General features: G+C 37.2%; 1 protein-coding gene across 5 annotated transcripts in view; it reads left to right on the forward strand.

Moving 5' to 3' along the window:
- LOC148947232 (uncharacterized) overlaps positions 1 to 12,520 on the forward strand; it is a 47,421-nt gene that overhangs the window by 28,782 nt on the left and 6,119 nt on the right. For all 5 annotated transcript variants that reach the window (XM_089097333.1, XM_089097334.1, XM_089097335.1 and 2 more), the window contains one exon: positions 6,826 to 7,102. In XM_089097333.1, the coding sequence (XP_088953459.1) occupies positions 6,826 to 7,102 (277 nt within the window). The remainder of the gene's footprint in view (positions 1 to 6,825; positions 7,103 to 12,520) is intronic.

Below are 12,520 nucleotides of genomic sequence, written 5' to 3' on the forward strand. Positions count from 1 at the left end.
AATTTTTAGTGAAGAGGGCATTATCCAGGGGGAATTTTCCTGGAAGTATTTTATGCAAGAGGAAGTTTTATGGGGGATTTACCGTGGGAGGAATTTTTCTGGGAGGGGTGAAAGGAATTGTCTACGGTTCCCCGGCATTTTTGGAAGAACTATCAAATTTAGATAAAAAAAAAATTAATAAAGTTTTTCAACTGGTAGTAAGAAGCAACATTAATACTTTAAACGGACAAAAATTATTTCGTAAGTTATTGCCTCCTCAATCCCTCACTCTTTAATCTAAAGTTTGACTTTTTGTCCTAATTCATTAAGAACGACCCACTGGAAGAACCGCCGTTTAGTTGGAATAAGAAGCCAGGGGCGTCCTGAGGCTCATTTTATTGGGGGAGGGCGATCTTTGTAAATTTTACCGAATCACTACCTGATTTATGCTGAATTTTCTGCAGAAATCAAGAATTTCGCTACATTTCAGCCGATTTTGCAAAATGTCTGCCGAAATTTTCGCCTTCGGCGAATATTTTACCAAATGCCAAAAAAGTTGGGGGGGGGGGGGTGCCCCTCCCCGCCCCCTCGGGACGCCCCTGTAAGAAGCTATCTTAAAGTCCTAAAAAGCTTTAGCGTAGTTAGCGAGGGATTGAGGAAAGGGAAACCTCCTTCATAAAAGAAATAATTTTTGTTTGTTTTAAGTTTGAATCTTACTCCTTACTTTCAGTCGAATTTTTTTTTCAGTTTTCAAAAAGTAAAATTTACTTGCCAGGATTCAACTTTTATCTCCAATTGTGCCTCGAAAAAGAACCTAGAAAAATAAAATTAATCAAATAGTAGATACTTATATTTAAATAACAAAACTTAGTTACCTGAAATTCAACTTTTTCCTTCAATCGTGCCTCGGAAAACAACCTAGAAAAGAAAATACAATTAATCAAGTACTAACGACGCACGTTTTTAAATAGCAAAGAAAAAGAAAAAAAAGTTAATCAAGTGCTAAAAACTTTTTAAAATTAATCAAAACCAACTTTCCGAAAAAGTAATTTTTCAAAGAAAAGTAAATAGCCACATTAAACTTAAGACGAGCAGAAATGAATGCATATAATAATTCTAACTCAAAACAACAGGAAATTAATGTTAAAGAATAAGTGAAGTTCAAAACGAACAGAAATTAAATAAACAATCATAGCAAACAAACATATAACAGGTACTAATATAAATAAATAAATAAATCTTAAAACGCAGTAAAACATAAATTGAGTTTTCAAATAAAACTTAAAACGAACAAAAATCACTACAAACAAGGGTTTGGCAACAGTCCCGTTCCCCTCTCCTAACTGTAAAAGTCTAAAGCCTATTGCGTCATTTGTGTTTTTTTTAAAAAAATATATGTCTTGAAAAGTCATTGGAAAGAACTAATAAAATTAAACAAAATATTTGATATATAATATATTGATTGCTGAAAGCTCAGCAGTTGAAGATTTTATTTCACTGTAATTTTAAGTTTTGTAAGTACAAAAGCAAATAGTCGTAATATAATTCGTTTACAGTAAAGCGCAAATGACGCAGCGGGTTTTAGACTTTTATTTTTCATTGAAAAACTTCTTTTTCAGAAAGCTTCTTTTAATTAAATTCTGTTCGTTTTTAATTGCCCAAAGTGTCAAGTTTTTCAACTTTCCCCATTTCAATATCAAAGTTCTTTGCTAACATCAAAGTATCAAAACATCAAAGTGATATTTTTTTCAACATTAAACTTTCAAAGCTCAACATCCCCCCCGGCATTCCCATGAAAGTAGTCACAAGTAGACTTAGTAGCTATTGCAAGCAGTCGCAAGTTGTCACAGTTGCAAGTTGTCGCAGTTGGAAGTAGTCAAATTTTTAGTCGCAACCAGCTTCATTTGCCGCTGCAATAGTAGCAGTAGTGGCCCTGAAAGTTACTAGTTAATACCTTCACCTGTTTCTAAGATATTGCAGAAACACATTTTTGTTAACTTCGATACTTATAGTTTCTTCTGAATTAGCTCAATATACCCCTCAACATTTCCCGAAATTTTGCATCAATACCCTTAGTCTTTTTGGACACGCCAAGGATCAAACATTCCCCCCTTCCCCAATGATAAATTCTGCATTCGAAAAATGGACAAATTGTATAATTTACATTCCTTGTCCTGGGGCTGTGGAGGCATTGTATCCCCAGAGGCATAGCTATTAGACTTCGTGACTATTTCGAATAAAATAACTTTTTAAGATCTCTATCTGTGTTAATGGGAGCATCTAAAAGGGCAGGGGGGGGGGGCTGCCCTTCGTTCCTTTTTCAACATACCTCTCAACATGCCTTCAAAGTTTTAACTTAATACCATTAACCATTCCTTAGATATTGCTGTTGTTCCGTTTGACAAGCCCCCTGCGTGTAGTGTGCTTTGGTTTTGTTTGACATCTCCCTCAATATTTTCTAAAAGTTTTACCGTAATATTCTTAGCCTTTTTGAAGATTCAGGATCAAACGTGCCCCCTTTTCCCAATAACAAACCTTGTATATAAACAATTGTCAACTTTTATAACTTACAACACATGCCCCAAGGTCTGTGGGGGGCTACGTCATTACCGGAGGACTGAATCACCAAGGACTGAATTTTGATCGGAAGCATGTGGCGATAAAAGGTGTGGAGGGGCTGGTTGCCCTCTGATCACTTTTGACTCTTAAAAAGGTCACTAGAACTTCTAATCTACAATTGAATGAGCCTCCTCCGAAGTTCATACGACCACCCTTTACATAAAAACCTTATATCATAGGCAGCGCGCTAGCACTGCCTAAGTAAAAAACGATGTGGGCACAATGTAAAATTTTTTCCATACCCGGGCACTTCGTATCGAAGGAACTCTCACAGAAACTTCAGAAAGGGCTCATTCGACTGGGAATCGGTGTGGCTAGTGCCCTTTTTAATAGTCGAAAGTGATTGGAGGGCAACTAGCCCCCCCCCCACCCACGCCCATTATTCCCTCAAACACATCCAGTGAAAATTTTGAGATAGCCATTTTGTTCAGCGTAGTTGATTTCCAAATAGAAACTATCTTTTTGAGGAAGAAACTCCCCCACAACCCTCGGGGCAAGGGTTTTAAGTTATGCCCTGAGGGCATATAAGATCAATGTTGACACAATGTACAGTTTTTTTTCTTTAAAGCAGGGCATTTCATATAGAAGGGGTCGTCGTAGAGACTTCAAAAGGGGATCATTCGATTGAAATCGCGAGTTCTAGTGCCCTTTTTAATAGTCGAAAGTGATTGGAGGGCAACTACCCCCCCCTCCCGCCAATGATTCCCCCAAACACATCCAATCGAAATTTTAAGATAGTCATTTTGTTCAGCTTAGTTGATTTCCAGATAGAAAATATATTTTTGAGGAGGACACTCCCCCACAACCCTCAGGGCCAGGGTTTTAAGTTATGCCCTGGGGGCATATAAGGCTTTTATAGAAGGCGTTGTCGTAGAAACCTCAAAAAAGGCTCATTTGATTGGAAATTCAAAGGGCTAGTGCCCTTTTTAATAGTCGAAAGTTATTGGAGGGCAACTAGCCCCCCTTCACGCCCATCATTCCCCCAAACACATCGAATCAAAATTTTGAGATAGGCATTTTGTCAGCGTAGCTGATTTCCAGATATAAAATATCTTTTTTTGAGGAAGAAACTCCTCCAAAACCCTCGGGGCAAGGGTTTTAAGTTATGCCCTGATGGCATATAAGCTCAATGTTGACACAATGTACAGTTTGTTTTTTTCTTTAAAGCAGGGCACTTCATATAGAAGGGGTCGTCGTAGAGACTTCAAAAGGGGCTCATTCGATTGGAAATCACGAAACAGGCTCATTCGATTGGAAATTCAAAGGGCTAGTGCCCTTTTTAATAGTCGAAAGTGATTGGAGGGCAACTAGCCCCCCCCCCACGCCCATCATTTCCCCAAACACATCCAGTCAAAATTGTGAGATAGCCATTTTGTTCAGCGTAGTTGATTTCCTGATAGAAAATATGTTTTTGAGGAGAACACTCCCCCACAACCCTCAGAGCAAGGGTTTTAAGTTATGCCCTGGGGGCATATAAGGTTTTTATTGCAGGCGTTGTCGTAGAATCTTCAAAACAGGCTCATTCGATTGGAATTTCAATGGGCTAGTGCCCTTTTTAGTGCCTTCCACTCCCATCCTCCCGTTTGCCCATTATGTTTAAAAACTAAATGTTGTCTTTAGATTAAAACAAAATGCTGTGTGTTACTACTAATTGCCAATAAGGCATCTCAGAAGTGTTCCAAGAACTACTGAGGGTATTATGTTCAAAATTTTGGGACTACTTCTGCTCTTAAAATTTAATCAAATGAAAATAGCGTAACTGTATCAAAGCTATCAAAGAAAGTAAAAAGATTTTTTGCGGAATGTATCAAGTTTTTCATTTCAGGGCAACTAGAGGAGGTATGAAACTAAGTTAAACAGTACTATTTGTGTCCAGATTTTTAAAATGGTGAATGTTGTTAAAAATTGCTGAAAATTTTTCTCCAGCATACAAATAGCAGGCCAAACTATAAAGTCTTATAAAACGAAAAGATTTAAAGTGTTATTTTCTCTTTCCCTGAAAAGACTATGAACAGTATTTATTTTGTCCGAAATAGCTCCATGTGTACGATGTGCCTTGGTAAAGAAAATAAATAAATAATATATTGTGCCCACATGGCTCTTTATTTTTGCAGCTATGGTTCATGCCATGATAATTGAAATGAATTTATATTGTCAGTAAGTGATCAAACTATAATCTGAAGCCTGGTAAAAAAAAAGTACAGTGTTCCCACATGTCTCTTTATTTTTGCTGCGATGGTGCATTACCTATGATTTGAACAGTATTTATTGTGACCAAAAGAAAAAGGATATTTTAGCTCTCCCAGTTAAATAGATAATTCGTTAATAGAGAGCCTATTTTGAAGTAAAAAAAACATTGGTTTTCTTTAAAGTGAATAAAACTATTCACATGCATCAATAGATGATCATTGATCCTTAGATGAACAGAGAGTAATTTAAACTCTTAAACTGTGTAGGAGAATGTGGTTTAAACTCTTACTTTAGCTGAACTTTTCCTAACTTTATACTAAATTTAAACTCTTAATATTGTTTAAATTTCCCAGTTTGAAAATACTGGTGTCGGAATATATGCTTGAAATTTCTTTTAGTTAGTACACCTAAAATTAATGATTGCCAATAACCTAGAATCAGAATTGATATGTGATCTTTGTGCTTTAGAAGAGCAGACAATGTTCTAAAACAGACATATTGCTTTTTAGGTGAAGATCCAAAACTTTGGACCCCACCAACAAAGCCTTAATTCTTAAAAAGATGTATTTTTTGGTTATTTGGGGCCAAGAGCAACATAAAATGCATGGAGATATTGGCTCCTAAAGAAACTTTCTTTGCTGTTTTTAAAATATGACAATCCTATAAATGTTACTTGCAGAAATAGGACAATATTCACTGAGTCAGAATTATTATACTACTTCAACATCTTCATAGAAAAGGACTAAAAATAAGCTTAAAAATTAGTCCTTTTTCAGCGATTTTCAAATAATTTTCAAAGTATTATTAATCTAAAGAACCCTGTACACCAAAATTCAAAAGTTTTGTTTGATATATGAATAGATCTGAATCTCAGCTATGGAGCAAACTTTTTGTTTTCCGTTGACATATTAAAATCATATGAGAGCAGAAAACAACAATATTAGTGGTGTCCACATGTAATAAAAATGAAACTCTTTATGGTTTAACTTTTTTAATTCTTTTCCTACTGAAAATAGTGATATATTATGGATAAAAATCTTGTGGAATTGTCAATTTTCTTTGTAAGTATGCTGCAGTTCAAAGCTTCTGAAGTACTCTTCTCCTCCCAAGCACCAAAGCTCCTGTTCATAGCAGACTTTTCTTTCAGAGCTTCAGCTTTAGTACCTCTTAAAAAGACAACCACATATTTAACTTTTTAAATTTTATCCCATCCTCATATTGGGTGATCACCCTCTTACCATCTTAAAGGGAAAAATAATTATTCTATCCTTATTGATAAAGAGGACATTCATGTATCTCTTTCATGATATTGAAACTTGGTGGGATCAAATTAATTTGTTCATAAAATTTTAAATTCATATAAGTTTTAAATTCACATATTTATTTGATACATAAAATAAAATAATCAGATGAACAATCAATATAAAAAAGATGCAAATATCATCTTATTGCAACTGGGCGTTTGAAATGTTTGAAATGGGCGTTTATGGATTCTGTGTCATATTTATTGCGTTTTATTGTAAGTTGGACTGTTATATTATGGAAGCATTTTAAAGTACAGCCTTTTTAGCCAGTTGATAAATGCAGATATTTATTTACCAACCGCAAACGATATGAAAATCAACGGTTAGTGTTTCTTTTGGTAGACAGAAGAGTGGTGAACTGGGTGTTGCTATAGTGTCCATCAATCACTTCTCTCTGCTAGCATTAATCCTGGGTTCACATTGTTGTGTTTTCGCGCAAAAATAAATGCTTTTAAGTTTTCCGTCAAATTTGTTTTCTTTTGTCCTAACTTTTGGTTGGATGCGTCCCTGAAAGCTGAAAGTATTATAAAGTGAAGCAAAATGCAGCCGTTTGGCAATTAGAGGTATTTTACTTACTACTGCCTTTCAAAATCATTTGAACTGAAGTTTGTATTGTTTAAAGCTACTATGAGTAAACGAACCTTTCTTTTTCTTTTTTTTTTCTTTCTTTTTCAAGCTGATTCACTTCTATAGGTTTTTTTTCCTTTTGAAGGTTAATGTTTTTTTCTTTCAGCAAATGAAGAAACTTAAAAAGCTGATCAAACAAGAACGGTACAAAAAGGTATTAAAACTGCTCAATGAAAGTGATGAAAATATTTATGCCAGCAGAAGCAATAAGATGAATATATTCCATTACTCTTGCAAGAAGGGAAAGTTGGACTTGGTTTCCATTCTATTAAAGCATGGGCATTCTAAATTGTTAAATATTCCTGATAACCTGGGGAATGTTCCATTACATTATGCATTCAAATATGGCTTAAGTGAGAAGAATGAGAAAGATATTGAAAAAAGTAAGAATTTTTTGGTGTTTATTTGTGGTTTTTCATATTCACTTTTAGTTTTCTAGTATTATAAGTGTACATTATTCTTTCACTGTATTTATTCACTTTTGCGAAATTTACTTGATTCTCCACAGTTAATTGAATGTTGGATAATTTTATTGATGATTGCTATTAACAATCTTCGTTAGCCAGGTCCTGACGCCCGAGGCCTGGCAGAAGATTTGCTAACATCGGCGGGTGTTCTCCAAGGTTGCCTCTTGTCACCCCACCTCTTTAATCTATTCTTCAACGCTGCACTATCACTTGCTAAAACTGTAGACGGTGCGGAAATTGCAGGGAACCTTGTCAATAAACTGGCATATGCAGATAACATCGAGAAAATCAACAGCCAAGAGTATCTACTCTTAACTGACACCGATTAGCTAGTGTTAATAACCGAGGTTTTGGGGAAGATTATTATTACAGCCAACATTAAGGTTATGTGGGTGTCTCAAGACCCTGCTACAAGAACTATGCAGCTGAAAATAAAAGGGCAGCCAATAGAAAATTTTAACTCCTTCTATTAGGGAGCCTCTTAACTTCTGACAACGACTCCTGAAAAGCAATCAAGCGAAGACTCGGCCTGGCTAGCGCCAGCTTCAAGAACTTCTTGCCAATTTGGGAAAACAAGGCTCTGTCAGCATCTCTAAAGATGCGACTGTTGCGAAACTTGGTCAAAAAAGGCTGATGATGAGCGAAGGATCTCCGCAGTTGTAACTAAGTTTCTTAAATGTATTGTGGGAATACTCACGTCGTCCAAATCTCAAATGGAGACTCCTAAAAGCTTCTCCGTTGGCCCCGAACCGTTATGGACCGGTTCAAAAGCCAATAACTCCGCTGGCTTGGCCATATTCAGTAAATATCAGCCAACAGCTACCAGAAACCACCTTCAAAAGACAGGTTCACTGCACACGTCCCCACGGAAGAGCTCGTAAGAGATGGATCGACAACTTCCTGGACCATAACCTTTCCCTGCTACTACATCTAGCGCCAGATAGATTGAAAAACCATCGCCCAATTCATCGTCTACTTAGAAGAGAAGAAACCCCAATAAAGCCACAAAGGCCGGACGGAACTTAGTCAAGTCATGTGACGATTTTCAGCTTGCTTATAGAAAGATAATTTGTTCAAAAGTTTTTGTTAGGATAGCAGGAACAGGCCTTTAATGATGAGAATAATCACTGTTGAGGGGAATTTGGCCCGAGTCAAATAATCACACCATAGTTACACCTATTGATAACATAAGTTACACCATAGGCCTGAGCCACATAGTCACTATGAATGATGCATATTTTTCCTTGTTTTAATTTCTTACTTGTACTATAGAAGTGGAAGATCGAAATGGCAAAAAAATTAGTCTGAAAAGCATTTATCTACATTAATTTGTCACCAAGTTTTACTAATAATTGCCTATTATGTCTTTGCATCTATTGCTGGCCTCACCTATAGTGGTGTCAATACGTAGGGGGGGGGGTCTGCCCCCACATAGATTTCCCCCTACAGAGTTTGAAATCCACATATTTTTTGGTATTTTTATTGAAAAATGCCCCTTTTTTGCATTTTCGTTGGACAAATTTAAAAACATCCAAACTGCCCCCTTTAGATTAAAAAAAAACAAAAAACATATTTTGCCCCCTCCCTCAATTTTGATGAATTGATGCCACTGCTCATCTCAAGTATAGACAAACCAATACTTACAGCTTTCATATTTTTTAACTTAAAAAAATTGAGCCTTAAATCTTCAATGTGATTGATAAGTTATAAATGTTATGCTTGAAATTGGAAGACAGTTCAACATGTGAAAAGTGTGACCATAATGTGACCCAATCTTTAGAAATTTTACTTCTATTTCGACAATAGGGGAGGGTAGGGATGGTTGGTCACATTTTTGTTCTAATAGAAATTTTAGCCAAAGTATTAAGACCAGAAGATTGGTTTTGACATAGAAAGATGCAGCATTCATTGTTCTAGCTTCTTTGATTTTTTTTTAGATTTATGCATCCATTATTTTTTTCACCAACATTTTTAACTGGTGAGGTCAAAAGTGACCAATGTGCCCCAGGGGTGGGCAGGTTGGTTATGGGCATGGGTTAGGTTGGTCACAAAATGAGTCATCTTTGTTTTACTTCCGAGACCTAACACAATTACAATAGTAGTCTTGTTCCATTTACAAGGTGTATATTTTGCTTCTAATACAATTTTTTCAACTTCAATTATCAACTCTTCAGCTTCAAGTACAACAAAAACTGAAAAAGATATGACTTATTCAACTGAGTACTCCCCAAGACAAACGTCAAACACTAGTGCTTTCACAGCACGTTCAGTCCCTCCAGAGGTCGTGGGAACTGGGAGCTTCAAAACAATATCACTTTGAAAGACTAGAGCCTCGTCAATTACTTCTGGGAAAACAAATTTCCATGTGAGAGATTTCCTACGAAGGAAGGTCACAATATATCCCTCGCTCGTTTCTTCCTTCACTTCACCTGCAAATTATTTTTTCCTCTTGCCAACAAATGCCACAAGAACGAAATCACCCACACGGATTTCGTCCTTTTCAGTTGCAATGTCATCCATATCAGCATCAAGATCCGAGTCATCGTCCAAGACCATTTATCTTTCACTATCAGGGCTCGCATCCGCTTCGGCAAAAAGTGTCCTTACTTCTGTAGTCTTTCTGCTTGATTTAATGGTGTTTCTCATCCCACTAAAAACAGGCTTCCCAATTTTTCGTTTCTTCTTAGCTGACAGTTCTTCAATCAAGGCATTTTTAATTGATGTATCTGTGAGAACTTGAGATTTGCCCTTCTTTCGTTTGATTGCATCAGCTTTTTTTGGCAGAGCTTTTAGATAGGGACTTACTACTTCTGGATTAGTAGCAGCAGACACTAATGCCCCAGGATCTCGAGAAGTTGTCGAACACCCTAGTTCTGCCTCTGAATGGCTCGACCTATCTTCTGCATCAATTCCATCGGACAACAGTTCTGTGTGAAATATTGGATGGCTCGGGTCTGTCGGTAACATCAGCAGCTAGGAATTCCTCATCCCCGAACACATGGCGATCGCAGGGCCAGATTCCAGCGACCCTGAATCCAGAGGTGATATTCGTTGGAGTCAAAGCACGAAAAAAGGCAGTTCCAACTAGTTCCGCAACGTCATAAATAGAAATGAGTTGTCCTGGAATCTTCGTCATCCATGTGTCACAAGCAGCATTGTAGTATGACTTAACGGGTCGTAACAACTTCTGTCTAGTGGCTGGACTTCATGGCTTGTGTGGGGTGGGAAGGCTAAGGCGATAATGTGGGACTTTTTCATAAGCTCAAGTGACTCAATGGTAATATGACTGGTGTGATTGTCCATTAGAAGCAGCACTGGTCTGTCAACACTTGGCTTGCTATGGTGAATGAAGTGCTCCAGGAAAACAACGATTTTCTCTCCAGTCATCCATCCTGAGGGACGAGAAACACCCACACTCCCTGGCGGAGATTCCTTCATCATGTGTGGGAGATACGTTACCCTTGAGAAAATCAGGAATGGTGGGATAACAGTACCTTGAGCTGACACAACTGTACACCTGGTAACTAGTACGCCTCTTTCTCCAGATGTAATCCTGCCAACTTGTTTATTTCCCTTCTCAGCATTTATTTTTCTTGGATTCTGAACCATAGTGGTGCCAGTTTCGTTTAGATTCCAAACATCACAAGCAGCAAAACTATATGTCCGCAACAGTTCCTCGTATGTGTAAAAAAAAAAAGCACTGACTACAGGTCTGTTAAAAGCAATTGCCCTTGCAATACTTGCCGCTTCTGGAGATCTGAGAGAAAGTGTTGGGTTACGCCGTAAGAAGGCCCAGAGCCAGTCCTTACCAACTGTTCTAGCTTCTTCCCAATGACGAATATCCTTACCGAGTTTCTCCGCAAACTCAAATGCCAAGGTTCTGACTTCTTTTGGCGACAGTCCGTGGTGAAGATGGGATGCTCTGACAAGATATTGCTAAAGACTTTAATCTTCTTCAGCCTCGAAAACTTTGCGCGTTCTATACCGTGGCACAAACTACTCTAGCGTAACATTACTAACATCGGTTGCACTTGTACGACCTTCTTCAGAAAATTTTTGGGCATAGCGATTTTGAGTCGAGTTAGAGTCGATATTTATCTCGCGTGCAATGGTGGCAAATTTTCCACCTTCCAGTACTTTTTGCACAGCCTGTCTCATGACTTCTGGGGGAATGGTCCCATTTTGTGTTTTTCTAGTGTAAGTCCGCATGTCTGTTGGATCTCACCTAGAAAGATGACATAACGATAACCAAAAATACTGATAAAGATCTGCACTTATGGAAAAAACGTGAATTTTCTTCTTGTTTTTCACCAGTGGGGCAGGTTGGACAGTGCACCTTTAAAGTGACCAACCTGCCCCCCCCCCCAAAAAAAAAAATCCAACCTACCCCACGCAGGACGCATGAACCAAAACACGACTCCATGAAAAACTAATAATGTTGGGAACTTGCTTCCAAGCCTAAAAGGAAACCAATAAACAGGCTGCTCTATCCTGGAATCATTTCTGAGATTGGCCTTCTCGTTCTCTCTCAAAACAACATTAAGTCTACCAACAATTCTGGAAAAAAAACTCGCCAAGAAAGAGAAAAGTTTTGTCCGCTCTTTTCATATGGAGGCTACCGCTGCCATTTTTTCATGGCATGACTGCACTGCAATTCCTCACATTCAGTAGGAGTTTCCGATTTTTTTTTCAACCGATGGCAGACAAATATCTAAGTGTTCAACCTGTCCCACTGACCAACCATCACCATCCTCCCCTATTCAGTCCTTTACATTAGGAAAGCCATTTGCAGATTCATTTCCAAATATACTCCGTAAAAATTAAAGGTTTTTTCTTATAATTTTTTATCACCCATATCTTCACATAGAAGTTTATGGGATTCACGGGACGTTGCATGAAACCCATGGCTGTGTTTTAATTTATTCTTGAATTTAAATCCCTATTTTTTGGGCTTAAGATACAATTTTCTTGATAATTTGTTGTACATCTTCGATAATTTGTATGTATTTTTTATTTACATTTTAATTAGCTTAATTTTTTTTTAATTAAAAAAAGAAAACATAGTCCTACCCACGTCCCTGATCAGCATCTCACAATTCCACCTGGTAGGTGGAAGCGTAAGTGGTTAGTAGGAAATGCCAGTTTGGAGTTTTTCTAAGTAATTTTCTAAGTTTCTAAGTTTTCCAAAGTAATTTTGAAATTTTCTAAGATTAAATTTTATAAATGGGCTTGTTCAGTTTTCTTGACCAAGTTTGACATTTTATTTATTTTATCATCCTCAAGTTTATTTTAACATATCTCTCTCTCTCTCTATTTCTCTTTCTTTCTTTCTCT

This window comes from Artemia sp. Qi Xiang Cuo, chromosome 11 (genome assembly GCF_049724085.1).
Source record: "Artemia sp. Qi Xiang Cuo chromosome 11, ASM4972408v1, whole genome shotgun sequence".
In the NCBI taxonomy this organism is placed as follows: domain Eukaryota; kingdom Metazoa; phylum Arthropoda; class Branchiopoda; order Anostraca; family Artemiidae; genus Artemia; species Artemia sp. Qi Xiang Cuo.